Below are 25704 nucleotides of genomic sequence, written 5' to 3'. Positions count from 1 at the left end.
AATTCCATATATATATATATATATATATATATATATATATATATATATACACATATATATATATATATACATAAACAAAAAAAATATAATTGCAGAAAATATATCTACAATGCAATGTAAAAACATAGTTGTGTACAATAATACAGTTCTTTGATTTGTCTATATTAGCTTTAGATATTTAATATAATATATGCAACACACAGAAAAATCACGCGTTCACGTAGTCCATTTTTGTTTAGAGACATCTGTAATAGAGGAGAAAATAATCTAAAGTAATATGAAATTGGTTGTTTATTCCTTCCGTTAAAGTTGTACATCTCGGTAAAGTTTCGTACTTTTTCCCTCAAGGTGTTTGTGGTACAATTATATCGATTATTGGATATTTTCAGCGTGATACAATTGAAATCTACGACGGAAAGAGCGATCGAAAACGGTACAATCGGTACTGTATATACTGTATAGAAATAGTATAAACGGTATTGTCAGCGGTACAGATTCGTGAGACACGTTTTATCGATTATTTACAAAGATCACACTACACCGATTGTTCGCTGGAAGAATTCGCATGTCTTATCGCGTTATGTCGTCGAGTTGTTGTCGTATTTCGCAGAACGGAGGAGTTACATCGATGTATGGAAGAGCGCGTCGATGGAGAAACTTATTTCCGAAATCCTTTTTAATCCACATTGAAAAACAACAAAGAAAAATTCACGGCGATTCTTGTAACGCGTGATTTCTATTTTTCAAAAAGATGTGGATATTTTTTTTTCTCGGAAATAAATCCTCTTCGATTCCGTTTTTTTTTGTCCTCGTCGCGATGACATCCATGATATCGCAGCGTAGTACTTCATTTGATACAGCGAAAATATCTTTCCTGATAGAGACGTACCGGGTGCTGTTATCTCTTTCTTTTTCCTTTTAACGATCAATCGGAACGAACACGCGAATTACTCGTAAAAATAAATTGACGAGATCGAAGAAATACTGTTACACGTAGCTTATGCATACTCTTACACGCTGAATAGAAGGAAAAGAAAAAAAAAAAAGAAATCCTTATACACGCAACACCTATAGCGTATGTGGATACGATTCCTTTGTATAGCAACAATAATACATTTATTGGAATGTAATTGCGGCAGTGATGAAATGGCTAGTGTCGGTTTCAGTCTCGGTGTGTTTCGTTAAAATTACAACAAGTCGAACGAAACAGCAAATTATCTTCCTAACAAGGCAGTTAGCGAGTCGAAGGTCGCGAACTATAAATAAGTGACAACTAAATAACACGATTAGCCTTTTCCGTAAGGTATTTTCCCATATACCTACATCGTATACACTAAAATCCTACTTCGAATTTCTCTACGCATCACGCATTAAACATAATTAGTAAGCTAAACGCAATTAAAAGAGCTATGCAACCGATGTTGAAGATAATTTAAAATTATTATACACACAAAAAAGAAAATTATAGCGAAACGCCGGTTTGCATCGGTAGAAGAAACGCGATTTTCCTTAATTTACAACAATCTTCCAGTATACACTCATTTAATGATTCGCTTAACATCTTTTCCTTATAATTCTTTTAATTCTTCGACACACTTAATATAGGTTTCATTTATGTCTTTTTTTTTCTTTAGTACAGCAAACGATCTAACAACCTAACACACGTCTAACAATCAAGGAGCCTCTAGATATAACGTCGCTAAATGCACTTTTATAGCCACACTGCTTTTATATTATTATTTGTACAGATTCGAGTTATGCTTTGCTAAAAGCGTTACTTGAATCCGAAATTAGAGCTGCCACTTTGATATTTTACTATCTGAAAATATTTATATATAAGTATAAATCGTAGATTTTTCTTATATAAGATGCACAGAGAACGAATCTTAAATATATCTAATAATGAAAATGTGTGCAACATTCGCAAATATTTTTAAAAACACATTTGTAAAATTTTATAAATATATATAAATAATAAATAAATAAATTTTAATAATAATATAACTTAAATAACTTATAATAATAATAAATTTTACTTTATATTACCGAGAAAAGTGAGGATAATGTAATATGAGAAATTAATTTTCTATCTATAAATAATTGCTTTTTAAAGAAAGATAACTTTAAACAACTTTATATTTTGAAAATATAATGAAAATAATGTAACCAATTATGAAATATAAAACTTTTTCAAGAAAAATGTATAATGTACATGTATAAAAATAACATGCTACTTTTTTAATGAATTATATAAAAGAATAAAGATCTCTTTCTTTTAGTATAAATTATACTTAAAAGTTTTAATTAAAAAGTAATAAAAAAAATAAATATTAAATTATAAAATTGTCATTTGTAAAAATTATTTTCAAATTAAAATTACATTGATACAAACACGCGCGAATACATATATATATTTACATTTATTATGAACCGGAGATAAAAAAAAAACTATATCTCCGGAATTTTTGATTCCGAGAATCAGAAAAATGGCAGCTCTAATTGGATAATCGGAAGCTAATTGAACACTAAATAGAAACGAGCGTCAATCTTTTCGAGTTAACACGATATCCGAAAGAAGAGATTTTTCGGGAAAGTATAAAAGAGCAATACTATGTCCCTCGATAAGGACGAACATCCATATTTTAGAAGACGAAGAGAAGTTGACGCAACATCGTACAGTATTGCGCTTTCACTTTATACATTGGTCCTTTTCCGACTTCTCGCGACTGATAACTAATTCAATATCGTGGTGAATTCAATTAAAAAAAAAAGCAGGCAGATATTTCACATCACACATGGTACACAATACAGATTTAATTACCTGGAAATGTAATCGAGATAAGTAAAGATGCACATAACGTGCTAACTCTCTTATTTTTAATTAATCTATCACACAGTGTGAAATTTCACCGATTCAAAATAATATAATGCAAATTCTACACTTTACTTGACTTGCATAAAAATGAAATTTGTTTATCTATACTTTTTTATATCGATCTTTCTTCTCAAACTTGAACTGCTCAGATGATTGCTATCTTCTTTGAATACATTTTGAGAGAAATATTAATTTCTATTAATTTCTATTAATCTCTATTAATTTCTCTTAAAACACAAAATGCTACTCAGGCAATATTTCTATATCTAAACAATTGGTACAAGTTAAGTCTATCTAAAGTAACTCGTTTTGAATTTTTATTCTCAAAATTCTTCATGTAAATATAAGAAATATTTAATAATTATTGTCGCAAAATGCAAATTTGAATTTTAAATCAATTTATTTAAGTAAGAAAATGCCTTGAAAAATGTTGAGAATATTTTTATATATATGCCAATATCTAGAATACTTTGTGTAAATTTTTCACACTGTGTACGCGATTGTAAAAAAAAAAGAGGAAAAAAAACCAAATCGATTATTACCGTCATTACACTCGAATACGTAGCGGAACGCTGTCCGACCTGCATTCGACCTCCAATTCCTGCCTGATGCCGTCAAGGGTCTGGTAGATTGTGCGAAATGTAGGCCGGTCAGATGGTCGCCTATTCCAACAGAGCTTCATCAGATCGTAAATCGATTGCGGCGTATTGTCCGGACATCGCAATACGTTGCCCTCCTTAATGTACTTGACCACCTCTTCATGCGTCATTCCGTAATATGGTTGCAACGCGAAACTGAAGATTTCCCATAAACATACAGCGAACGCCCACACGTCCGACTCGACAGTGTATTTGTTGTAAAGTATACTTTCGAGCGGCATCCATCTGACGGGGATAGCGTCTTGTTCATCCCCTATATTGTTACGAGAATATTATTACATTTTCCGTCGTCTAGGTATATTAAATAATAGTAATACTAATAAGAGAAACAACCTTTATAATAATCCTGCAAATATATCTTCTGTGATAGACCAAAATCCGCGATCTTGACAATCATCTGATCGTTGATCAGGCAGTTGCGCGTCGCTAGGTCGCGATGGACAAATTTCCGGTCGGACAGATATACCATACCGGACGCCACTTGCAGGGCAATGTTGATGAGGTCCATGTGTGAGAGCCGCGAAGGCTCTCCCGCAGTGGGACCGTTGTCATCTGCCGCGCTGGACATTCGGATGACGTAGTTGCTGGGCGAGCACGAGCGCAGGAACTCGTTGAGATCACCGCGGCCCATGTACTCGAACAGCAGGCACATCGGCCGGCCAAGCGCGCACACACCCAACAGCTTCACAATGTTGGGATGATCGAACTCGGCGAGAAGACACGCCTCTCGCTCAAAGTCCCGCAACAGATCGTCCGATGCCTCCTCCTTCAACATCTTCACGGCGACATTCGTGAACTCCTCACCCGCGATCAGCCCTGGCGCTTTTGCCTGGAACACGCGACCGAAAGCGCCTTGGCCCAGGTCCCGCACGTAAATAATATTATTTCGCGGAAACTCCAGCTTTTCCAACTTGGGATTCAGCTGCGCGCTCGTCTTATGATATGCTTCGTTGTTGGGAAGTTTATCTAAATCAATGTTCACGTCCTGCAAGGAAGGAAGACTTTTAGAATAATTGCATTATTACATAATCGACGCGAAAATTGTAAATATAAACAAAAAGAAAAAATATAGTTGAAATAATATCATTTATAAATAATATATAAAACATTTTTTAAATTATATTTAATATATACGTATAAACACAATTATTAAAATATTTTTTAGTACAAACGCACCTGATTATCAGTTGGATTATAGCCTCGATGACGCTTGTGCAGTCTTTGGCTCAGGAGAATAGACAGTAATGCACCAGCTATGATTACAAAGCCCAATGCTGATAATATGAGCACCAGTGTGTTATTAAATAGAGTATCCATCGTTATATCTTTTGATTCAATCTCTACTTTAGTTGTCATGTTATCTGAGCAAAGATATTGAATCATTATTTGACATCAATATTATTTATTGTATTAGAAAAAAATAATTAAAGAAATATTAATTTACATTAAAGATATTTGTAGAAGATATATTTTATAAATAAATAAATAAACATTTCTTTGATACAATAACTTGAATTGTTCTTTTAAAAAATATATTTTCGAATTTTACTACTCTCTAAATGTTTTGATATATAATTTACATCGAAAAAAAATTCTTAATATTTCAATTATACCCACCACATACAGGAATATCGCAATGCTGCCAACGTATGAGGGGATCGGTCGTAAAGCACCATGGCACTGGCTCATCGCCACCCGCATTTCTACAGTAATTTTCACTGTATCGAATCTGCGGGAAGACATCGGGCGGTTTATCGTGATTGTGCGGCATTTGTGCGCTCCATGATTGGCAGTCTAATCCAAATTTCGTTTTATTGACCTTTCCCATGTAGAATCTACCATTGCCTCTGATGCAATCATCTAAAGTCGATACGATATTTTATGATTTCTATAATCTGTCTTTATATCATGTGATGTTATTCAAAAAGAGGTGCAATAACTTACAAGTGACAACCTCCTCATCCATATCGGTGAGGTGTACATGCGAGCAAGTAGGCACTTCCTTGTTCACTTTGGGCAGGCTCTCGCATTCCGGTAGCACAAAGTGTCCACGCGAACGAATGTAAATGTCTCTCTGCTTGTTGTCCTCGATGATGGCCCAATCGTTGAAGCAAAATTGCTGACGTACAGCCATGCAATCCTCGTAGCATAAGGGTAGGCCTACCGATTCGTGACATAACGGAAACGCGTACATGCAGAGCATTTTCTACAACAGAATAGAAGTAACAAATATTAACTCATTGATTCTTCATTCCTTGGAGTATATAATTTCAAGACAACGCACTTCTGCCGCCGAACGACATGGCTCCAGAAGCGTCTCTATCAATTCCTCCCAGAGATTCGACGTGATCTTCTCATTCAGCCATCCACCGGGATTGTCGTTGGAATCATTAAACCAGACTTTCCCGATACCAGTGAGATATTTCTTGCAGATCTTGCCGCTGTATGGTGCACAGTAACCCTGCGACTCTGGCTCTGAAAGAAACAAAGAGTTTGTATTTCTTTCACATTTATACAATAATTACACCGAGAAGATACATACTTGCTTGTATAGCACTGAAGCGCAGAAATATCGCTAGCGAATAAATGACAGTCCAAAACACCATTATTTACATTCATTTACATATACATACATATATACACGTATGTATATTTATTTATATATACGTAGATCTATATGTATAAATATATATATATTTATAAACTGTTGTAAAGTGATGCGAATCTCGAGGAAGGCTCACATATTCGATGAAAAAAACAGGCGACTCGTAAAGTCCGCGAACGTTTTCACCCCTCTTTGCTTTTTCCTCAACGGTTACATCGAACCATTCTAATCGAGTGACCGAGAGACGCGATGACCAAATATCTTCCGCGAAACGATTTATTATCACATTCCATAACGAGCGACGACAATAATCGAGCACATGAGATCCTGCATGATTCCTGATTATTGATATTTTTAATTTATCGTTCTACTTTTCGGTATTAATCGGCAGTGTATCATGGCGGTACCAGTTCAATTTGGAGGTTATGGTGGAGCTGCCTGCGCCATAGATTAAGAATAAATTGTAAGAGAGTCAAACGCGCAACAAAAGAGATAGCGATGAATTTAGGTTGGAAGTATCCCGTTTGACCATGTTGCGATTGACCACAGCCAATTATATTGACCTGTGCCTAGGGTAACCAGCAACGATTAACCAATCAGAGAGTCCTATTTTGAATTGGCCAATTGGCGACGTGGTCAATCGGGTACCCTCCATTTATGTCTCTTTCTCTCTCTAAACAGGAAGCAGCCAATCATAGACATGAGACGTTTCTCTTTTTTTTTTCAAAATTTTTTCAAAGATAAAGAGGAAATTTTCGAATGCCACCGAGCAAATGATAGCAAAACCATGACATACAAACAATAGCACGCTATTGTTTACGTCGTACGTTGCCGAAATATTTTATATACTATAAAATATACACGAGCGGAATATTAAATTATAGAAGCATTTTAATTTATTGATTAAAATTGATTATTTATTAAACAATTCATCACGGAGCTAATTATTTGAATTTACATGGCAGCAGCAAGCGTCTGCGCAGAATCCATTGCGCATACCTGCGCGGTGCCATTGCGCAGGAATCAAAATGAGTTAAATTCCAGCTTCTTACGACGAATAATAAGCATGGTAAGTCACACGATAGATAGAAAGGATTAGATATACTAATATATAATACTAACTAAAATTAATATTTATTAATATTATACATAATAGTATTATTATTATTAAATTAAATATATTATAGAACATTATTACGTCAATGCATGTTAAAATCGGTCACTATTAATTCACAATCTAAAACTTTATCTTTCTAATGATAAATATCATAATTAATTAAATTATATAATAATATACAATTATTTTTCTAGCTGGATTCGAACTCGTTCTGAGTCTGCGCAATGATACCGATAATGGTTTTCTGCGCAGACGCTCGACGCTTGAATCTTGTGTTGAAAACGCGCATGCGTCGGACAATTCTACTTTCTAACCAATTTATGTTTATACACATGTATGTACGTGATCACGTCGGAGTTAGCGATTATTCAAAAATATGGACAACGAGTATTCTACGGAGGAGAACAAGACTGTCGTTGCGAATACATCGCCCGAGTTGCCGTCGAATATGAGCAAGCGTCAATTCAAGAAAATGCAGAAGATGAAAAAATGGCTGGAGCAGAAGGATGAAAAGAGGTTAGGAATCTCGCGTTTCGAAATTTTATAAATTGTGACAATTTGTCGTCGTTTCTTTTATATTTTTGAGTTTCCGGAGAATAAATCTCTCAAAAGGATATATTTGTACGTTTTATTTTCTATTTTTGCAATTTTTATGTCAATTGTGAAAAATTTACGTAAAATTCCTCATCTTAATAATTTTTAATTGTATATTTGTCTCTTATAAAAAAGAAAATTTGCATAACTAACATGACTAACTGTAAATATTCACATATGATTAGGCTTCACAAATGTCAATGATTTTGACATATGTTGTAGAGGTCATGAAAATTGATTTATGGAACCTCACTATATGTGAATATTTATCTGGAATATTTACCTGGATATCTTTTTCCGATAAACTACATATTACATATCATAACAATTTATCAATACAGATTGCGAGACAGGGCTAAAGCGAGGGAGAAACGCGCTTACGCGCGCGCGAATAATTTGAGCCTAGGACCGTCGCGGAAGCTATTGAAGAAAAGCACCATGGCCATTAGTCCCTGCAAGCTGATGGTAACCATCGATTTGTCATTCGATGAATTAATGATCGACAAAGATATTGCCAAGTTAACGAAGCAGATATTGAGGTGTTATACCTTAAATAGAAGAGCGATAGCACCGATGCAATTTTCCCTCACCAGCTTCACTGGCAGGTCGCGAGCTGATATGGAGAAACACAATGGATACGAACACTGGGATGTATGTGATTGTTTTTTATACATACGGATGAAAGCAATTTGACAAATTTTAAATTTGTTACGATGGTTTGCAGGTGAACTTTCACACCGAATCATACATAAACATTTATCCCAATGATAAAATCGTGTATCTTACGAGCGAGTCGGAAAATGTAATAGATCGTCTCAATCACGAATGGGTATATATCATAGGCGGCCTTGTCGATCATAACGCGCATAAGGTGAGATTTATGACTCATTGTCTCTCTTGGCGAATCTCTGTATGGAATGTTTGAAATATAGGGTATATGCTACAAGCTAGCGAAAGATGCGGGTGTCAGGCATGGGCGATTGCCATTGGATAAGTTTCTGCAGATGAAGGCGAGGAAGGTGTTGACCATTGACCATGGTGAGTGTTGAGAGACATTGAATTTTTTTAAATCAACTATAATATCGTTTATATACAAATGTCTCATCATTTTTTTCTAATTACTTTTATATCAAGTAAATTTTAAATAAAATTTATCCTATGAAAAGATATTTTGTTTATAATCAAATTCAAGTAATATATATGAGTTATATCTTGCAATTTATATCGTTAATGATTGAACTTGTCCAGTTTTCGAGATACTATTAAGAGTCACGGAGGGTAATACTTGGCAAGAGGCGTTTCTAAAGGTATTACCAGAGAGAAAAAACGCTAAACCAATCGTTCCTGTGCAATCCAAAGAAGACGAATCACTTCAAGATCCGATGTCTGTTGATGTGAATAGTGCAATGCTAGTCAATGTAAATAATACAATGCAAATTGATGTAAGTAATACAATGTCAGTTGATATACATAACGTTTGCAATCAAGAGAAGGATAATAAACTTGAAAGTAACGTAGAATCAAAAAAAGTCTTAGAAGAGCACCTGTGTGCAATATAAATGCAAATAGTAACGTAATTAATGTCAAACTCGTCTCTTGCAAAGTTAAGAGTGCGATGACTTTTTGAAATATTTTTGACTATAAGTTTCTACAAATATTAGAGAAATCAAATTATAAATATTTAAAGTATATTTTTTATCAAATATATTTTTGTAAATTAAAATGTCTATTTTAATGCTAATTGTTTTTATTTTTATTGTTTTCACAAATATATAGAAATAGGAAGATTTTTCCTGTCGTTCTGTTTTTAAAACTACTAAGAAAATGTATAGTTGACTGCACGCGAGGGAGAAGCTCAATATGCACACACACAATGACAACAATATACTTTCAGTATCGTGTATTTTCAAAGTTAGAGATGCGTAGACAAGACCAAAACGACAGACACCAATTATAAACGGGCTACAAAAACGCGTTTGAGACTTGACGAACGTCTCGTCAGTATCTTCTTGCGCATTTTTTTCTTTTTTTTTACACATCTCGCGGGCAACATGTTACAATATAATACATCCTTACATCTAAAACATTTGTTCGCGCTACTCAGAGTGCAGCCTCTATCGATCGGTTTTCATCTCTCGCATTCTTACTGCTGCATCGTCATCACTTAATTATCGCAATTAAGTTAAAAAGCGTGAACTCTGATTTTTTTTAGATTAAAACGTTTGTACACAGGTGCATATTTATTACATTGCAAATGTACATACGCCTATTTTATCGTCCAAGATATTAAATACTGTAGTATCGCATCATACATACATATCTACAGTCAAGTCTTCGTATTCTTCACGTCTGCCTTCTTATTCTTTCTATCTTTCTTATTCGGTCACCTTTGCTATTGCACATTTTAGATTTTTTGTACTTTAACTGCTTTTTCATTTAAAGTAATCACAAATGTGAAGTAGAACAAAAAAGAGAAGTGATGAAGAAGCAGAAAGAGAACGAAGAATAAGAAGGCTCGACTGTATTTATTTAAATAAATAAATTTCCGCTTTCTTTTTCTCTCGATTTTCACACTTTCGTTGTATGTACGCACGCGAATGTACATCGAGAGATTTGTAACTTAAAACTAAATTCACTTATCTGATTTAATGTCATATCCTTAATCGCGATTCGAAAAGAAGCAAAATTATTATTATTTATCGTCATTCGATAAATTAATTTCACGTTTGCAGCCGATTATAAAGATTGGTTTTTCTCCTTTAGGGATTTTTTTATTTTTATTTTAATTTAATATGCACACGGAAATAGCATTTTATTTTCTTATACGAATCAATTTTTATCACATTTCCATTTTTATTATTTCCTCTTTATCAATTATCTCGAAATCACTGTCACCGTTGCTTTCATCGCTGCTAACTGTGCTTATCTTTTTCGCATCGAAGGCCTCCTCCTCGGAAGACGAGGACGAACTCTTCTCGAAGTGGCCCGTCTGAAACTTTATATCGTCCTCGCCCTCAGCGTCATTCTCGCCAGCGCTGAGCTCCAATTCCGACATTTCCACACCATCGGTACTTCCCTCCCCGTAGTAGGGCAGAGTTAACATCTTTTCATGGAAAGCCTCTATGAAATCTTCATCGTAAAAAGAATCTGTAAGCAATGACGAAATGTAACGGTCGACGTAAATTGATTTCAGGTAGGAATTTTGATTAATTCTATTTTGAATTATAACGTATATAAGTAAAACAATAAGCATGACACGGAATCGATTATTCCTTTACAAGTGATGTTTAGAAGGGACTTTTACATGTATATTTTTTAATATCCAAAACACAAGTTGAATTGAATTTTATACTAAAGTTATATAAATAATGAGTCTATGACAGTTTACCATTTTGAGTATCTGATACTACGCTCGTCGGGGTCGGCGAATGATCACCCGTGTCCCCCACTCGATTTAGCACCTGAAGATTCGCTTCTGTCACCACTGGTAAAAATTCGTCCCCAATCTCACTGTCGCATTCCCATTCTGAAAAAAACAATATAATAAATGAAATAAGCATAACGAACATCATCATAAATATTATACTAAAATGTTGTATTAAAAAATACAGAGGAAATTCGACTACATTTATAATGAAGATTCATAACTTTTTAACAAAATTTTCTCGTTACATGCAAAATATTAAAAAAAATAAAAAATTAATTAATAGAAAATTATTAATAGAAAAATTAAATTTCTAAACTTCTCTATTAATAAAAATTTATTTTTTTTAATTTTGTAATTAATTTCTTTGGTTTTTTGATTCATTGTTTCTTATTATTATGTAAATTAATGTTTAAAAACTTATGGAAATTTGAGAAAAATTATTCTTTCAAGAAAATCCGCTTACCTCTGTGCGACTTAAAATATTCCGACAGTTTGTCGGAAAGTTTCAAGGGTAATCGCATAATTAAAGGGCCTAATATGATCCCCCAATATATCGAATAGTATGTTGACGGGTTGACATGACCGAAAAGCCATAGGCCGAACGCCACGAGGCAAACGATGGCGCAATGCTAAAATCGAGATCATAAATAAGATTCTTAATCTCTTTTTCCTTTGTAAAATTCTCCTTTCTTTCCCTTTATTTTACGATATCGAAGAAAATCGATACTGAGGAAAACAATATTTACCAATCCTGGTTGTTCGCTCCTCAACTGCCTCAGGCTTCTCCACAGCCAGTGAAGTCTACTGCATAGCCTTTGATGCTCTCTGAAACGCATTTATAAAATTAAGTTTGTTATTTTTATTTATCGTCATCGATCGTTATGCAAAGAGAAAAATGGAGTTATTTTTTAGCGATTTTTACTAATAATTTTTATACAATTAGTATAAGGATATATAATAAAATTGATTGTAAAATAAGTAATAATGCGATCTATTAGCGATACGAATTATTTAAAATAAGAGAAGTATACTTGTGTGCTTCTTTAATTTGCAAATGTTCTTTTTAGCAACTTACTCTGTTGGAGCCAGGATATCCATGAATTTGAAGGCGACCATTAATTGTACAATAAGATAAACAATGAGAATTTTGAAGGGTATCCGCGATGTCGGTACTCCAAGCATACCGTAAATCCTGTAAATAGGATACAACCATAAATTTCGAGATTATTTCTTTGTAAAAAAACTTCAGAGAAAATTTTCGAAATTTATAAAGAAGGAAAAAACATATCAATCTCTTCCGCAAAAGCCAATTTGATTTTCAACTAGACCGGAAGAAAACCGGAAGAAATATCGTTGGGTAGATTTGAATAGAAATGCGTCGATGAGGATAAAAAGAAGGAAAAAGAGAGAAGCCTTATTTAAAGTATTTTTATGTAGATATATATATATGTATATATATGTGTGTGAGTGAATGTGTGTGTTTGTGTGTATTTATAAATATAAATATATTTATATTTTATAAATATAAATATATAGTATATATTTATATTTATATTATATATATTTTATAATAATATATTTATATTTTATACTATTATAATATTAATATATATTTTACAATAAAATAAAAAATATATATATTTTGAATTTTCTCGAAAATTTATATAAAAAAGAATTTGAAAAAATTAATTAAATATTGTAAGTAAAATCCCAGAGACAAAATAATTCAAAATAAATCTACCAATAGACATTTGAAATTAAAAACGATCAATGTCGATCGTATATCTTAAACAAAATCTCGACAAGCTAAAGATCATCGGATCGACACCGATCTGGTACAAGGACATTTTTAGCGAGGTAAGGAACACGTGCGCGCGCGGATTTCATTCGGACAACGTGCGATGCACACCGGAAGTAAAGCGCGCGCGCGCGCGCGCACACAACTGATTACCAAAGCAAACACACGAGGATCTTATCAGCGAGATTTTCATCGATAGAAAAGTCAAGATAATGACGCGCGTTCAACACATAGATAGAAAGAGATTAAATACGCGTGTTATCTATATGCGCATACATATGTACATGCACACATGTGCATCGCCTCAGCGATGTAATCCCCCCAAGCGCGTCCCATTCCGGAGCCTTGACCTAGAAGGCGAAGTTACTCTCCGTGCACACGAAACGTAAAACAGCTGTAATAGCGGCGATATGACGTCACGGACGGTCGGGGTCGGGAGGCGCGGCGTCGGGCAAAACATTCGCGCGAACACGGAAAGACGCAACAGCGGGTCGTGGCGCAATAACCGAGTCGCTTATTAAGGACACGCTTAAGAGGAGAAGATATCCAAGAGATGGAAAAGATGCGAAGCGCGATAGCGATAGAGAAAGAGAAAGAGAAAGAGAGAGGGTGAAGGGACCTCTCGAAACGCCAGGAACAAAGGCGGCCGCTTATGACGCAATCGGTCAAGTTTGAGAGAGAGAGAGAGAGAGAGATCGCAGAGTCCTTCGAAAAACGCGAGAAAGGTGCGCGATCTTTTTTTCCTTCCTTTGTTTCTACGCAGATTAACTCGATCCTATTAGAGTTTTTTTTTCTCTTCTTTTAGGTATCTATACCCACTCTACGACCCGAACGTGGGAGACTTGCACGAAATCTGCGGGGGTCGCGGAGGGAGGCTCGAGGAGGCACAATCAAGAGAACCCGAGAGAGGGACAATGGAGCGGAATCTCGTGCGCGCGCGCGCAGTTTGCCTTCTCACCAGATCACCACGCTGAGCAGGATGATCAGGTAAATGTTGAGGAAGAAGGTAAAGTCCTCCCAGAGCAACGTCTTCTCCACGGCGCGGCAATACCGACACGTCTCGCTGCTACACGGATGGTAGCGAGGATCCCGCTCGGGCGGCGAGGATGCCTCTCCCTGCGACGAGGACGACGTAGACGGCGACGGCTGCGGTTGACCCGGGTTGTCGTCGACGTCGCGACCCGTCGTCGCCCGTCGATACACCCGGGAGACTAGATTCCACGCGCGACACTCCATGACCCGGCGCGCGAACAACGATGGGAGTACACGATCCATAATCCGGACTCGTCGATCGTCTCCGTCGACGACGACGGCGACGGCGGTGCTGATGCTGATGACGGCGACGGCGATGGTCGTCCAGCGTGTACCAGCGACAACGCGCTGATCCTCCTCCTGCTCCTTGTCCTCCTCGTCCTCCGGATTACGATCGGCAAGTCGTAGCGAATGCTACTCGTCGAACATGGCAAAACGTTCCCCGTCCACCCGCGGATCGGACGACAACTGCGCGTCGTAAGTCGTAAGACGTACCGTGTGTATTAATAGCGCCGGACACACACGACCGAGGGCGAGCTCGACGCGACGACGAATGTGACGAGAGTCTCGACGAGGGTCTTCCTCAGCTGCCGCGCGCGGCCCTCGAAGGTAGTAAGAGAGAAGGAGGGGGAGAAACAAAACCTGAGCGACTGGAAGGAGAAAAAGAGAGAGAGACAAACGGAGCTCGGGACAGCTGTTGTACGAGAAACACCCCCGTCGAGTAACGCGAATACGCAGGTAGGTAAGTATACACCTTAACGCTTAGCTATCTGTCATTCAATAAATCTGCGCGCACACATACACCCACACACACATACACTCTCCGCGTACAAAGTATATCGTTGCGTTGTTTTTTCTCTAAATACGCGCACTTTTTTGCAGATAACTCGACGATTCTACCGGCAGGAGGGCCGAAGAGAGCCAGATGCGCTTTATGCGCCGTTCTAGACGACCTGACTATGACGCGCGCGCGATGGAGGCCGACTGATGTATATAGATATATACGTGATCTAGTATTATTTCATATACACACAGGTACACACACACATGCAGTATGTATATGTATATGTATATACGCGTACGTGCGTCGTGCGCTCTGCGTCAAGTATACCACTCCGGTCTCTCCCCCACCTCCCCTCCCACTCTCACCCCCATCGTCGCGCGTCGTGTGTATACAAACACGTGACACTTGCAACGCGCACGCGAGTCACGCTGAAAGGAGATACGCACAAATGTATAAGATGAAGACGAGATGACGACGGGGATAAGAACGCGAAATCTCTCTCCAGAAATTCTTCTTAATGTATGCATATCTTATCAATGATCCTCTCTTCTATCTTGTCGTTCTTTTGCCCGATCGGAGAATCGTCGTTTCATGATAATTATATTGATATTTTTATAACTGCTTTTCCTCATCTGTTTTTTTTGTAGTGGTGTGCCTATAGTTTGTAAGGAACTGAAAAAGTTGAATGGTTCTGAAAAAAAGGATTAAGGATTAGGAAAAAGGACTCGCCGAAGACCGTAAGATTCTCTCCCCGCATGTCTTTAAATAAGTCTTTGTAAGTAATGTCATCTTTCTTTTCACTTTTCCTTCCATTGCTGTTCGCTTTGATTGATTAGGCTCCCGATTAGCATTATTAATTAATTCCCAAGTTAAGCAACGTATTTTTTCATTTACTGCGTTGTAACGCGATGCAACTGTTTACATGTTTACACAATGGAAGACGAAAAAAGTCGAAGATATCGTTGGAAAATACGTGGAAAAATTTAACAGGATAAGTTCCTTGTCTTGTCGAGATTCTTCGAGAATCAAAATCCCTTACCAGGAAAGTATTCTTTCCATTCGTTTTTACATTATTTATTAGACTAGATCGAACGTTGTTATCAGTTCTCGAGCTCTGTGCTCTTTTTATTATAAACTTGTTTGTAAAAGATAGTTGAGAAACGTGTTTCGAAATATTGATAAACCAGTTTATCGATTATACTAGATCTGCAGCGCGCGTCGAAATATTCTAATTTTTAATGCGTTTTTTTTTCACGTGTTTTCAAAATAAATTGCAGACGTCAAGTTGCAGGAAAAATAAGCAGAAAGCAGTTTCGATTCATGTCGTGGCATTTCGGGTTCGTTTATATACCATATTGTTTGCATTTTGATTTAACGTTCTTTTTCTTGAAACGGAGGAAACGGCAATTTTCCTGAAAATTTTATTTCCTTTTTTACGGTCTATGTTGTAATTTTTTCTGAACACTTTCTAGCTATTTTTTCATGCTTTTCAATATGGAAAGTTTGTTTGGAAATGGTCCCTTTGCTCCGAAGGGTCTTTTTCATCTATTGTTGACAATTCTATTGTTGATCATTGTCCTTGACAATGTTCATTGTGGGATGTCCTTGGAGAATAGAATTCTTCATTAAAAGCCGGTTATTTTTAACATTTTGTCTTCAAATTATTTTATCTTTAGAAATAAGCTTTTATAGCCTTCGTGTGTGTAGCTTCTTTTCTAAAATTTCTTGAAAACGCCTTCAAATCTTTCCTTCGTCCTTCTTTCACTAGCCTAATATACAAAAATAAAAAAAAAAATATTTCATTCGTTAGATGGTAACGGTTTCATTCGTTAAATGCCGAAACTCTGCGCTTTGATCCATGGCTCGCATTTAAATCATATGTATGTCTTATTTACTAGAATAAATAATAAATGAGTCACATGAGAAAAACAGGAAACTTGAACGTTTCTTTTTGTTGTGTAGTCATATGAAGACAATTTAAATTTCAAATATTTTTAACGTTTCGTTTTAATGTCTTTCCCGTTTAATTTTATATTTTCGAATTTTTCAAGACGATAATGGCTTGTTTAAATTCGTCTTGATGCATAATAAAAAAATTAACGAAAAATTTAATTCATAATTTAGTCTCGAAAGAAGAAATTACATTATGAGAAATTTAATGAGATTAACTAATCTGTAGAAAAAAGAAGACACACGAAATAATTCAACGAAAGAATGTCCTCTCTCTTTCTCTCTTTCCTATCAATGCATTTATGCGACAACATGATATGCGTAAACACATCATCGCGTGATACACGTCGGTATAATATTGTATTATATCGTCAACATTTCGTGAAAATTCCATTTTGCTCACGCATCTCTTCTTCCTCTCCTCTCGTTGATTTTAACAAAATCTCCTGCGCTCTGGGTGATACAAGATATAACGAAATAGCAGCGCTTACTAACACATCGTTTTTATTAGTCCTCGCCTAGAGCTTATAATCTACATGCAGCCTATCGAGTTTACGGACAATCGCACGAGTAATGTTGATTACAATAATCAACTCACGTTAGAGTCGAGTAGTACAAAACAAAAGAATAATGCGATTAATAATGACGCGGTTACAGCTGTTGTAAAGTTGTCAAAAAAGATAAAACGGTTCGGAAACAAACAACATGATGAATCGAGATATCACGTTGTCACTTAATCTCCTCTTTTACGGTACGATTACATCGTTGTATGTATTTTTCAGGATCGATGCGCTTCGTGAGATTCACGAATCAAAAAGTAAAGTAGATGATTCGCGTACAATCGTGACTTGTTTATTATCCCCAAATTATTTATATATTTTATATATTTCTAAATCCTCGTATTCATCTACTCTTGCGTTAAAAATAACCGATTATATAACATTCTTTTGGTTATATATAATATATATATATATATATCTATTATATATATTTATGAAATAATATACGAGACATAATAGTTTAGTTATCATCGTCGCGCCGTTAAAAAAACACGGAGATAAAACTTATTTCTATATCCGGGTCGCAGGCAGTACTTTATACATTTATACAAATTTCCTATAAACACTTTCGAGTCTCTTTAATCGCGCGAAAAGAAAATAAAAAAAGACCGCGCTTTAATCGATCAATAAAATGATTACATTACACGAAAAAAGAATCGCAGATAAATGCATCTTCAAATTTTTTTCGCATGAAATTACTCTCATATAGATTGCACTAAAAGATATATATAAGATCTTTGAGTTATTCGTTTTCATCCGGAAGAGCTTTTTTTTTCTATTTATACACAAGATGTATAACTTAATATGCGCGATATATTTCAGGAACAAATCCAGAATATATGATGTTATTTTATCTTGTCATTGCAGATATATGGCCATTCTAATAAAATTCCTGATATAATTTACTATATTTACTCCTCATATCTCACATGAAATGTTTTGTTAACTAATGGCTCGAATATATCTTATGACTCACTCTAGTTTGCTTTCAAAGAAAGTATAAAGTATCGAAATCTATCTATAGTTTTCCTTATCTTTCAAGCGATAATAAAAATCAATTCTGACCCGGAAGAATAAATGTATATTTAATGCGTATAAAAGATACGGCCATTGAGAAACGATAAAATAAATCATATAGGAATTCTCCTCCTATTACTTATGTCCTTTAAATCTATTCCAAAATTATGTTATCGCATATTAAGTTTACACCTCTTTAGTTTTGTACCTCTATACGTATCTATACGTATAGCGTAAGAAATGCAAAGATAACTAAGGGTCGATTGCAAATATACCGTCGGTCGTGACATTAAAAGGCACTTGAACATTAAAATTAGCCTAACTAACCTGTTTTCCTTAAACCACGATCGCGATAAAATATAACGTTACAATTTTGTAAACAAATGACGCATGTGCACGCGCGTCCATAACGCAGTCTATGTTATATGGCAGTATTTTTAGTCGTTCTTTACAAATATCTCAACAAAATAGAGTATATATTGTATTTAAATATTAGTTACCTTTAAATAATTATGTATACGCTAAAATACGTTAGATCTAGATCTTGTTATGCCGCTTAGAGTTACGCGTCTCTTTACGTAGCTACTCAAGATCTTGCCTCGAGACGAGGCACTGAGCGCGCAGTCGCCGTTCGCAAACTGTAAATCGCGTCGTGTCGCTGCGATTTCTTCTTAAAAAATCTGCGTTATTCTTTTTCTCATTTCAGAGCACGTTATTTTCCGGCATAAGTTGGATTCTTGAACGTGGAAGTGGCTTGCTTATAAATTGGATTCTCTCCCTACAAAATTAAAAAAAGGAAAAGATTAAGGCTAATTAAGGCAATTAATTAAGATAATATAATTAACATAATAAATCTGATTAAAATATTTCTACATTCAACTATATAATATTTCAATTATGTGTCTTATTATATAGTCTTTTTGTATAACTTTTAAATAATGCATGTAACTTCTCGCAAATACTATTTATATCTTTGTATCTAACACATTTACTTGGAGCAATATAAATTGCAAAAACTACTGTTAATTTTAATTTTAAAATCTCGATTAATCTGATTTGATCTGATTCATATCATGAGAAATAACCAAATCGTACCGTATCCCACTTGGCCATCATCCTCTCCTTTTCAAATCGGGCAAACTCCCGTCTGTCGTGTATCGTCGTCAGCAGTTTCCATAGCAGCAGCAGTGCCAGACCGACTAAGACTACCGCCGCGATCACGCCCAACACGATCCCGAGCATATAGACCTGCGGGGGGCATTCGCGTTCTTTCTGAGCGCGCACTTGCAGGCAGTTGGTTTCGTTGTAATAGTACACGAAATTGTATTTGCAGTCGTCTTCATCCGTGCCGAAGCATGGCACTTCATCGTTGTCCACGTCGACGATCACCGTCTCCACGCTTTCAGGCACGAATTCCTTGCAGTTTTTCGCACATTCCTCCGGATCGCTGTAGTTTCCGGTATTATACATCTGGCATTGCACGCACGGCTTCAGTTCCTCGCAGCGGCTCGGGCAAGTCGGACACTTGTTGCAGTGTTTACCAGAATATCGAGTATTGCCTTCTTCGTGACAGATGCATTCACCACAAATACAATCACCCTAAGGAGAAATGAGAAAGAGGGAATGGGTAGATTAGCGAATGATTCATGACATTTAAATTCTTCTGAGTTTAAAATTATTTTGGAAGGGGGAAAACAATATAATTTTCTTGCATACTTACGTGACCTGAGCAGAGTACGCCATTCGTAGTTCCCGGCGCGATACAGGAGTCGTTGGAGGACCTGCAGTTACAAGACGGTCCGGTCCAACCAGCGTTACAGACGCATTGTCCGCATTCGCAAGTACCATGATCGGAGCAGAGCTTACCCTGATCGCGGTCGCAGGAGAAGTTATCGCACTCGCAAAAATGTCCCGATATTATCTGCAAGAATGAGTTTGTGATCTCGCAAATGTTTAGTAAATAATTAGAGAATAATTTTATTTCCATCCAAAATCTTTTTCCATGTTACTTCAAAACTTTGATTTTATTTTATATTTTATTTATCCACGCGTTTCTAATTTCACCATATCTTTATCATTGAGAATAACTCGTGTAATTTAAAATATTGAATATACGATGAAAATTAATTTGAAAATAAAAATTAATCATATTTCTGACATTAAACTGAAGTAACTGTAAATTCGTAGATAAAATGATAAGAAAAATATCCGTCATAGAAATCGACATGCGAGAGAAATAAGAAAATACCTCCTTCGGGTTTTCTCGTTCCTCGCACTCGCACTGACCACAGGCACATGTGCCGCGACCGGAACAATCCACGAGAGTAGTGTTATCGGGTCGGCACGATTGGAAATGCTTGTCAAAGCCAGTGAGCTCTTGATGCGGGCTGCATTCACAACGCTTGCCAAAGAATCCATCGTAGCACTCGCACACGCCGCACTTGAGCGTGCCCACACCGTTGCACTCGGGTGATTTCTCCTCGTACATGTTACCTTGACGCTCGCACTCACAATCGCACAACATCTCCAGATTAACCGTGAGAGTCTCGTTTATACCAACCTGAAGAAAAAAAGAATACGATTATAATGAAAGCAAATAAAATATAAATATATGTGTATGTTATGTACAGATGGAAATTAAAAGATAAAGAAAATTTGATATACATAGACTCTAGTTGATCAATCTCATCTGGTGCAACGCGCTAACGCATGAGCTTACCGGATAAATGTCAAACTTTTGCTTCCATTCCGATCTGTTGGCCGGACAACTAGTGACTTCAATCTCCGCGATAAACTCCACCTTCGTGCCAACTTTTAGTCCATCGCATTTCGATGTCTCGACCACTGGTCCAGTACCCAAACAGCTCGAGAAGTATTTGATTTTGATCGCGCTGCTAGCCGTGTCCTTCATCTCCACCGAGCTTGAAATAGCGTCGTATTGTTCACGGATTAGTTCCACGACATTGCTGGAGTCATCTGATAGTTTACCGGCGAAGGAACCCTCTACGTGCTTTGTAAGTCTCTTGTAAACATTGATCTGTTCCTCGGTGACCGCCCATATAACATTTATAGCATTTTGCTTTACTTTTAGATTGATTTGTGAAATGCTCGGATAATCCTGTAGGGACGAGTGAGTGTACGTGCCTCTGGTATCTAAATGGCACAAACCGTCATTCGGCTTGATGATACCACCCAATTTACCGTCGCCCGCATAATGAAAACCGGCGTCAGTCGAGAATACCAGTAACCGACGTGCCTTCTCGCGCCAGCCTATCTGATTACGGCAAACTATTGCTTGCATAATCGCATCAAAACCGCCCTCCGGTGCATCGAGATTGCCGGACACAGACGCATTACGCACCAATCCCTGTAAACGAAGATGTCTATCTAAAAAAAACCGCCACATGTAACAGAATAAGGTGACTGAATTTTTAATTATCTTTAATTTAAAATTAAAATTTAGATTTGTCAATTTCAAAATTAATCCCGGATTTAACTATGTATATTTATGGATATTTCTGTACCGCAAACTTGCTCGTATCCTGAGACAGCCTCATGATGTTTTTATATCCGTAAGGCGCTGCACAACCGTCGCATGGTTCGATAAGACTAAAATCAAAGATAAGCCAATGAATATTGACACACAATACACACGATAGGTAACAGGTATACTTTGTTTGGCTTATCTCGCAACTTACGATTTTGGCACAGTATTGACATATGGCATCACTACCTTGTCTACAAAGCTACCAAAACCTAAACGAAAGTTGCTCGTAATTTTACTCATACTCTCGACCAACAATTGGCCCAAGTCGGATAGTTTCTTCTTATCGTCCTCCATGGATTTACTCAAATCCATAAGGTAATAAAGATCAACGGGATAATCCTCCGCTTGGGAGTAAGCAAAGGACATTCTATAAGCTTCGTCTGAAATGAATTTTCATTATACAAGTAACATGAAAATTCACAAACAGAGTTTTATCTTTATTTAATAATAATAACTTACTTATTCTAAGTTTCAGATCGACCTCTTGTGGCCACATTTGTACGGCCTCCTGCCTTCTACTTCCACCGCTGCTCGAACTTTCCTTGTGAAAATGAGACGAGGATGAATTGGAAGATGAGAAAGAGCCTTCGATACTGCCATATCCTCCTCCTGCACCGCCACTACCCTTTGTCAAGTTACGATGTCGCAGCATGCTAAAGACATTGTCAGGATTCCACGTATAATCGAGAGGACATGTCGCGAATATCTTGGTATTGATATTCGGAAGGAAGCATCTTTTCTCAGGGAATTTCTGCACAAAAATAAATTTGATTCAGAAATATTAATCAAATATTAAATAAATGTCAAGAAAAACTCTCTTTTCTTCCTACCACATAAGTTTAGTAGAGAAAGCAAGAGAATTTTAAATAAAACTTCATATAGACTTACCGGTGCTGCGCACCAAGCACAGTGCGGAGTCTGTATGCATTCATGGCACGTCTGTTTACTGATACAAGGATTCATGCCGGTCAATCTCTCTGGAGGAGGATAATTGGACTGAGCGAGTGAAGTCAGCAGGCCTGCTACTAATATTCCCGATACAACGAGCCATCTTGAGCTGCCAAACATTCTGCAAAATTATAGACAGGCCAATAAATCTCTCAATAGACAAACATCCTTATACATGTAGACACAGAAATTAATAACTAAAAAATAATCTCTCCAGAACTGACTTGAGAGACTGGACTGAAAGAGTTAACAATGCAGCACAAGATATAGAAAAGCGACAAAGTTAGAGGAGGGAGAAGAAGAGCTTGCATAGAACGCATGGAGAAAAATTTTTGACAGATCGACGGAATAGCGCACCTAGAATTATACATTTATACGTACGATCTCGCTCCCATTTTGAAGGGGGAAAAAAAGAAGTCGCGGATCGAGATGATACGAATAAGCGAGACGATCGACACTTATAATCGCGCACCTCCCGCGGCTTATTCATACGACGGTGATGCCGTCATCTTTATATTTGCCGAGCAACATCACTCGCTCGCGTATGACTAAAGCAGCGGAGGACGATAAGGATGAGATATATCTCTCTTCGTGCGAGACGCGGGCTTACTTAATCGCGCGAGAGACGGTGTCCGTCGTTCTTCTCTGTTTTCCCGTATTACGTTTTACAGCGCATTACAAATATTGTTTGGTTGATGTTTGTCCCTTCGTCGCTCGGGATCGCCATAAATGGTAATCCATCAAACGAAGCGTTCCGGAGGGAGTGCTCGTATCTCGCCGCGTTCGTCTCCTTCCCGTAACGAGAGCTGGGAAAGTAATCGACCAATTGGGGCGAAGCTCGCTGGGCCCTGATTGGCTGGACGCGGCGCGCGCGTTCATTTCTCGACGCGGATTGGCTCGTCCAGTTTGGTTCTGCGAACGGGGCTTAACGTCACCGTCGAAACGAAAAATGACTAGAAAAATAACTAGATTTTACGGGCTGTCACGTTGACAGCACTGTGAATTTTGAAATGTAACGCAAAGTGACTGCGCGCTCGTTTTACTCGTCGAAACTTTGCATTGTGATAAAAAATCGGAATTTCGAGTGCGTTTTTTGCATCATTGTAAATCGTATTCTGCTTGTGTCGATAGCTGTGACAGTTTGTGACAACTCATCAATTTTTGCAACGTTCTTCAGCTGGCATTTTGAGATGCGAATGACATCGATTATCGCGAGGTAAGCGCTCGTTCATTTAACATTTCATATTTTCAGTGAACGAATTATATATGTTTGAGAAACAGTTTTATAATATTTAATATAAAAATATTAATAATAATACACATTCCAAAAATATTTTATTAATGTTAATTATTTATGCGATATTAAATTTGTGGAATTTCGTGCAAAATATTGGGAGCGCGAGAAAAACATTTTGAAGGAGTATTTTTTTTATAAGGATGCGCTCGCAGATCTTTCTATTTCTCTCGTATTTTATCAATGCTACACAAAAAGAGAAAATTATATATAGAATTTACTAGATGAGAGATGGCATCGGAACGCAATGCTGCCACTACAAAGAAATAAACAGTCGTTTCGTGATCGATATTAAATTCGTCGTGTGTGTAAAAATATATACAAAATGTGCAGTATTTATAATTTTAATTAAATCGCGTGTACACGAACTTGTCGTTTTATCAGGCGATAAAAATCATTATTTTTCGGTGAGTATTAATATCGTTTATCATCCAGAGACTCTTGTAATAAATGCAAGACGATGATATTTGACGAGAAGCGCCGTTGCACGTGAATACGTCAGTCGAGGTTATATTTTGCGACTAGGGAGAAATATTGCCTTTAGGTTTCGTCACATGTATTTTAATTCCTTTATCGGGAGTTTTATTTCTCGCACCTTTTTTTACGAAAAATTCGTCTGCAAAAGAATTTATGCTAGCATGTTATTTTATATTATTTTCTATATGTCAATTTTTATGTTTCTTTCTCTCTCTCTTTACGTATATAAATATATATTTACATGTGTGTGTGTATATATATATATATATATATATATATATATATATATATATATATATATATATATATATATTAGTTTTATGTATTATATAAAATTTTATGTACATATATAAAAAATCTCACTGCAACTTTTATTCACGTTTAAAAATATAAGTGAAATATACATGTGAAAAATATACTATACTATACTATATTTTTAGAAATGTACGTTTAAAGTAAAGATTATTATATTTTATTTTTTATATTAACATTGATTGTATTATTTTTCGAAAAATACATAAATCAAAGCGAGCGAAAAACGCGAAACATCTCTGTCGATAAAGTAGCTTTTATTTACCATGACACTCATATTTGAATTTGCTTCTCGATTATTCTTATAGATGGCGCGAAAATGGAGTTTCGTTTTTTACGCCATTTATTTAGTTTCTTTCATAATTAAGGGGATCCTAAAGTGACTCTTTTACCGATATAACATTATATTTCTTTTTGTATCGAAATCTTTTTATTAATTGCACAGAATAGTAAATGCTTCTCCACGATTAAAGTACACACAGAAACAAACCGGGAACCCCCGATTTTATGTTGAAAAACCAAAAGAAATTGAAAAATCGTAAAAAAGTCGTAACAATATTTGCTTAATATAAAAGTTTTGCAGTTTGTATGTACAAAATAAGATAGGTTCCCGCTAGATATTGCACGAAGGAATATAAATAAACTTTTAGAAATGAGTTTAGAAGCATAATGAAAAAGATTTCGATTTCTAAACCGAAATCTTTTTCA

At 36.3% G+C, this 25704-nt stretch overlaps 5 protein-coding genes and 1 long non-coding RNA gene across 12 annotated transcripts in view; 3 read left to right on the top strand and 3 right to left on the bottom strand.

Moving 5' to 3' along the window:
* Nucleotides 1-273: 273 nt before the first annotated feature.
* Nrk (Neurospecific receptor kinase) lies at nucleotides 274-6585 on the bottom strand. 2 transcript variants are annotated; one of them, XM_083092759.1, is made up of 8 exons: nucleotides 6077-6585; nucleotides 5819-6009; nucleotides 5479-5740; nucleotides 5152-5394; nucleotides 4711-4895; nucleotides 3868-4519; nucleotides 3418-3787; nucleotides 274-2821 (listed from the first exon to the last, which is right to left on the bottom strand). In XM_083092759.1, the coding sequence occupies exons 1-7, from the start codon at nucleotides 6138-6140 to the stop codon at nucleotides 3423-3425; spliced, it is 1962 nt and encodes a 653-aa protein (XP_082948885.1). In that variant the 5' UTR covers nucleotides 6141-6585; the 3' UTR covers nucleotides 274-2821; nucleotides 3418-3422. The 2 variants fall into 2 exon arrangements, with proteins under 2 accessions (XP_082948885.1, XP_082948884.1); XM_083092758.1 differs by having other exon boundaries at nucleotides 274-3787.
* A 968-nt stretch (nucleotides 6586-7553) lies between these two features.
* On the top strand, nucleotides 7554-12779 carry LOC145968623 (tRNA methyltransferase 10 homolog A). Of its 2 annotated transcripts, XM_083094240.1 has the most exons (6): nucleotides 7555-7772; nucleotides 8192-8501; nucleotides 8575-8721; nucleotides 8783-8888; nucleotides 9099-9292; nucleotides 12345-12779. In XM_083094240.1, the coding sequence occupies exons 1-6, from the start codon at nucleotides 7633-7635 to the stop codon at nucleotides 12375-12377; spliced, it is 930 nt and encodes a 309-aa protein (XP_082950366.1). In that variant the 5' UTR covers nucleotides 7555-7632; the 3' UTR covers nucleotides 12378-12779. The 2 variants fall into 2 exon arrangements, with proteins under 2 accessions (XP_082950365.1, XP_082950366.1); XM_083094239.1 differs by lacking the exon at nucleotides 12345-12779 and having other exon boundaries at nucleotides 7554-7772; nucleotides 9099-10294.
* On the bottom strand, nucleotides 9736-15085 carry LOC145968622 (uncharacterized). The gene is made up of 6 exons (XM_083094238.1): nucleotides 14034-15085; nucleotides 12353-12469; nucleotides 12024-12102; nucleotides 11741-11906; nucleotides 11239-11376; nucleotides 9736-10997 (listed from the first exon to the last, which is right to left on the bottom strand). Exons 1-6 carry the CDS (start codon nucleotides 14348-14350, stop codon nucleotides 10690-10692), a joined length of 1125 nt encoding a protein of 374 aa, XP_082950364.1. The 5' UTR covers nucleotides 14351-15085; the 3' UTR covers nucleotides 9736-10689.
* Nucleotides 12925-22764, top strand: LOC145968628 (uncharacterized). 3 transcript variants are annotated; one of them, XR_014437802.1, is made up of 5 exons: nucleotides 12925-13800; nucleotides 13881-14849; nucleotides 14990-15142; nucleotides 15539-15666; nucleotides 21049-22764. It is a non-coding gene; the product is annotated as an uncharacterized LOC145968628 (long non-coding RNA). The 3 variants fall into 3 exon arrangements; XR_014437801.1 differs by lacking the exon at nucleotides 21049-22764 and adding an exon at nucleotides 15832-19444; XR_014437800.1 differs by lacking the exon at nucleotides 21049-22764 and adding an exon at nucleotides 19125-19444 and having other exon boundaries at nucleotides 12928-13800.
* On the bottom strand, nucleotides 17329-23701 carry Mys (position-specific antigen beta subunit myospheroid). Of its 2 annotated transcripts, none has more exons than XM_083094231.1 (10): nucleotides 23524-23701; nucleotides 22854-23034; nucleotides 22425-22716; nucleotides 22117-22345; nucleotides 21943-22027; nucleotides 21138-21785; nucleotides 20667-20978; nucleotides 20139-20339; nucleotides 19514-20017; nucleotides 17329-19196 (listed from the first exon to the last, which is right to left on the bottom strand). In XM_083094231.1, exons 2-10 carry the CDS (start codon nucleotides 23031-23033, stop codon nucleotides 19131-19133), a joined length of 2517 nt encoding a protein of 838 aa, XP_082950357.1. In that variant the 5' UTR covers nucleotide 23034; nucleotides 23524-23701; the 3' UTR covers nucleotides 17329-19130. The 2 variants fall into 2 exon arrangements, with proteins under 2 accessions (XP_082950357.1, XP_082950356.1); XM_083094230.1 differs by lacking the exon at nucleotides 23524-23701 and adding an exon at nucleotides 23295-23513.
* A 320-nt stretch (nucleotides 23702-24021) lies between these two features.
* The window catches only part of Dnalig3 (DNA ligase 3), a 36436-nt gene continuing 34753 nt past the window's right edge, over nucleotides 24022-25704 (top strand). The window contains exon 1 of one of the 2 annotated variants that reach the window (XM_083093186.1): nucleotides 24022-24129. The gene's annotated coding sequence lies outside the window, so the exon portion shown is untranslated. Of the gene's footprint in view, nucleotides 24130-24465; nucleotides 24615-25704 lie in introns of those variants that run through there. The other variant, XM_083093185.1, reaches the window with a different exon arrangement.

This window comes from Camponotus vicinus, unplaced genomic scaffold, assembly GCF_025532165.1.
Source record: "Camponotus vicinus isolate PSW18456_S1 unplaced genomic scaffold, iyCamVici1.0 SCAF_3, whole genome shotgun sequence".
Taxonomy (NCBI): Eukaryota; Metazoa; Arthropoda; class Insecta; order Hymenoptera; family Formicidae; genus Camponotus; species Camponotus vicinus.
The sequence above is the reverse complement of the archived record's forward strand: the minus strand, read 5'-3'. Positions and strand labels throughout refer to the sequence as shown.